General features: G+C 36.4%; 1 protein-coding gene across 1 annotated transcript; it reads left to right on the plus strand.

Moving 5' to 3' along the window:
• The first annotated feature begins 814 nt into the window (after window positions 1-814).
• Window positions 815-1330, plus strand: LOC145954944 (putative mitochondrial protein AtMg01250). The gene has a single exon (XM_083069637.1). It carries the CDS (start codon window positions 815-817, stop codon window positions 1328-1330), a length of 516 nt encoding a protein of 171 aa, XP_082925763.1.
• The last annotated feature ends 2958 nt before the right edge of the window (window positions 1331-4288 follow it).

Genomic DNA, 4288 nt, shown 5'->3' on the forward strand with positions numbered 1-4288 from the left:
TGGAGTCAACGTGCTAAAAATTTCTGGTTAAGAGAAGGGGACTCCAATACAAATTTTTTTCAGGCAACGATGAACACACGTAGCTAGAAAAATCATATCTTTACCCTTTATGACTCTGAAGGTAAAAAACATTCCACCCCTACTGAACTTGGCAACCTTGCATCCTCTTACTTCCAGAACCTTTTTAACACGCTTCCTGGGGAGATTCACCCTGTAACTAACACCCTGGAGTGTAAGATCTCCCAACTGGATAACGAGCAACTCATAAAGCCCTTATCAAAAGATGAAATTCGTATAGCTCTCTTTCAAATGCACAAAGACAAAGCTCCTGGGCCCGATGGTTTTAACCCTGGTTTCTACAAAAAGATTTTGGGAGGTTTGTGGCAAAGACATTCTTTTCTCTTGTAACTCATGGCTTGAAGCGGGTGTTCTTCCCCCACACATCAATGATGCTGTGATTGCTTTGATCCCAAAATGCCCTAACCCTTCCAACATGAAAGAGCTTCGCCCAATAGCCCTTTGTAAAGTGATATATAAAATTCTGTCGAAAGCTCTAGCTAACCGATTAAAACCTCTCCTCCAGAAGTGTGTATCTGTTGAGCAAGCCACTTTTGTTCAAGACCGCCTTATCACGGACAATGTTCTCATCGCGAATGAAGCCATCCACTACCTACGCTGTAATAATAAGAAAACAAAACATGAAGCAACTTTGAAGATCGACATAAGCAAGGCCTTTGACAGGCTCTCTTGGAACTACCTGCGTTGCATCATGGAACGTCTCGGTTTCTGCAACAAATGAGTAAGTTGGATGATGATGTGCATCACTTCTGTTCATTTTCAGATTCTCCTTAATGGCATTCGCGTTGGCTCTATTATTCCTGGTAGAGGCCTCCGACAAGGAGACCCCCTCTCCCCTTACCTCTTCATTCTTGGCATGGAAGGACTATCCAGCCTTATCCATAAAGCCAAACTCCTTAGCAACTTGCAAGGTATCCAAATCAACCGTGGTGCTCCCAAACTGAACCATCTCATGTTCGCTGATGATGTATTCCTCTTCTTCCAAGCTACTGAGAAAGAGACCAAAGAGGTTGCTTCCATTTTGGAAACCTTTGAGATAGCCTCGGGACAACCCATAAACTTCAAAAAATCTGAAGTGTTTCTAAACAGACATGCACCTCTTGCTATCCAAAACATGTTATCAAATATTTTACATGTCCAGAGTTGTGAGACCACTGGTAAGTACCTAGGACTTCCATCTATGATTGGTCGAAATAAAAATGATGTTTTCAGGTACATCAAGGAGCGTATCTGGAAAAAATTACAGTCTTAGAGCCACAAATCACTATCTAAGGTAGGTAAACAGACCCTCATCAAGACTTTTTTGCAGGCTCTCCCTTCTTATGCTATGAATGTCTTCATGATTCCCCCCGAACCATTGACGAGATCGAGAAATTACTAAATGCCTTCTGGTGGGGTGCAAACTCAAATACACATAAAGGAATCAAATGGATGCATTGGGAAAAGCTTGTCATTTCCAAACCCGAGGGTGGACTTGGCTTCAAAAGCTTATTTGTCTTTAACCTTGTTATGCTTGGTAAGCAAGCTTGGAGGCTTCTCACCAACCCAAACTCTTTGATCAGAAAAAATATACCATGCCAAATACTACCCCGATGGTAATTTCCTCAATGCTCCTCTGGGTCATAACCCTAGCTACACATGGAAAAGTCTTTGGAGCACCCAACATCTCCTCAAGAACGGTACTCGATGGAGGCTTGGGAATGGTAATACCATTCTTGTTTGGGGCGAGCATCAAATACAATAACAACTACCATTGTATTCATCCTCATGACCCCTCAAATAACCATGCTCTTAAAGTTTCCGATTTGATGAGCAATGATAAGCTTGATTGGAATGCCGACTTGATTAACTCCATTTTTGACATAGACACTAGTAACTATATACTCAACATCCCCATCCTTAACCCACACTGTGAAGATAAACGCATCTGGAACTGGAACCCCTCTGGTTCTTACACTGTTCGATATGCATATAAAGGTTATCTCCAGCATAGCCCTTACTTGGGTCATCTCTGTACCCCTGGTCCTTGGGAAACCATATGGAATCTTTGCATTCCCCACAAGATCAAGCACTTCATTTGGAGATTGATGCGAAACATCCTCCCTACTCGACCAAACCTTCAAAAGAAAGGCATTAGTTGTCCCAGTACATGTTTCAGATGCGATATTGATATTGAAAACACCTGGCACACCTTCTTTAGTTGCCTATCAGCCAAGCTGTGCTGGCAGGGAAGTAAATTCCACTCTCACATCATGAAATTGATTAACTCTTCTGATGGTGTCTTTAACCTTAATTATTTCTCACATTTTACAATGTTGGGCTCCTCAAGACGTTGCAGAATTTTCCCTGATCCTTTGGAGCATGTGGCATAGTCGAAATGCTTTGCATTGGAACAACACTCCTTGGAACTAGAACGAGATCATCCTATGTACCTCCTCCATGCTTCATGATTGGGCCACCGCTAACAGAACTATTTCGGCGCAACACTCCAAACCTCCTCCTAGACAGGGCTTACTCCTTAAGTGCAACATCGCCACTTACTCCTTCCCGGTGGAAGGGATTAATGGAATTGGCATCTGCATTAGAGACCACCAAGGTGCCTTTATTAGAGCTCGACCAACCACCATCAAAGGCAGTATGGAGCCCCACGTTGGTAAAGCCTTTGCTTTTCTCCATGCTATCAACTGGACCCATAATCAAAACCTGGAGAATACTATATTCAAAACAGATTGTAAACGCATCCCCCCTTATTTCTCCAATCACCAGTCTGCTGACACATATGAATTTGGTTGCCTCCTTGACCAATGTAAGCCTTTTACGGCTAACCCCCCAAACTCTCATGTGAGTTTCTCCCCTAGATCTGCCAATATTGTTGCTCATAAGCTTGCTAAAGCATCAATAGATAGTGCAAATCTTAGTGATTTCTTCCACATCCCAAATTGTATCTTTTATGACATTCTTAATGATATGAACTCAGCTTTTGTTTTTCCAAAAAAAAAAAAAAACAAAATTAATCTAATATTAAATAATATGGACTAAAAGATTAAAAAAAAAATAAGTATAAAGACTAAAAATATATATTTTAAACTATAAAAACTAAAAAATGTAATACCCTAAATTTTTGATACAATATTCTCAATTTTATTATTATCTTATTCTTAAAATAATATTTTTTTAGTTACCATATTTAAAATAAATAAATATGGATGTTTTATTTTGATACTTTGTGATTTTTTTAATAGAAATATTTATGATTTAAATTTTTTATATTTTAGAATAATATTTTAATCGTTATATATATAAATAAATATATTAAATTGTTAAAATTTTAATAATCATACTAAAATTTTATACTTATAATTATAACATGATATGGTAAAAAAAAATATGGATAAAGTTGCAGTAGAAAAATCTTTGCTGCAAAGTCACTTCATCTTATCTATTGCATTCATGAGGATTATCTATAAGAAACTAAATGGTAACGGGGCTTACTAATCAAACCAAATGAAGCTAATTTCCCATCAAATAAAAAATTTGTAATCATTACCCCCTCTTCTATAAATAGGTTGAGATGCAGTTGAAAAATGGTGAAGGTGGAAAACATTACGTAGAGAAGGATAGTGGGAGATAGGAGAGAAAAGAAAATTGTGGTATACACTTGAGGCTATCTCTAAAGTAAAACTACTTTTCTATTAAGGTAACGGAGAAGAGAATTTTATCTTTTTAAAATTTTATATGCTACTATGTTTATTTAATTATGTTATATTTTATGTGTATTTATTTAATGATGTGTCCTTAACCTCACTTACGTGCTTATTCTATGATAACTTGTACTCTTAATAATTAATAAGATGTTCCTAGTTTATGTTGTTTGATTATTTTATATTGATCATCACTGTCATTTACTTGATTAGTACTCTTTAATACATTCCATTTACGTAAATTATATTATAATAAAAAAATATACTCAAACCTATTTAGCTTAATTATTTTTATATTGATATTAACTATAATAGTTTTTTTTAAAATATTCTAAGCTCATCTTGTTATTTTTTTTATATACATTATAAAGATAAATGTTATTCTATGGCCATAAAGAATAAAGTTTGAATTAATTTGTAATTGGAGGTTTGACCTTGGGGATTTAAATGAGTAAGGACTTAAGATTAAATATCTTTTTGTTGGTTGATATTATTATACTCATTTATCC

This window comes from Cajanus cajan, chromosome 2 (assembly GCF_000230855.2).
Source record: "Cajanus cajan strain Asha chromosome 2, NIPB_CcT2T_4, whole genome shotgun sequence".
Classification (NCBI taxonomy): Eukaryota; Viridiplantae; Streptophyta; class Magnoliopsida; order Fabales; family Fabaceae; genus Cajanus; species Cajanus cajan.

What these genes read in the sequence shown, in the direction of transcription:
- LOC145954944 (XM_083069637.1), top strand. Translation starts at nt 815, where the DNA reads ATGTGCATCACTTCTGTTCATTTTCAGATTCTCCTTAATGGCATTCGC.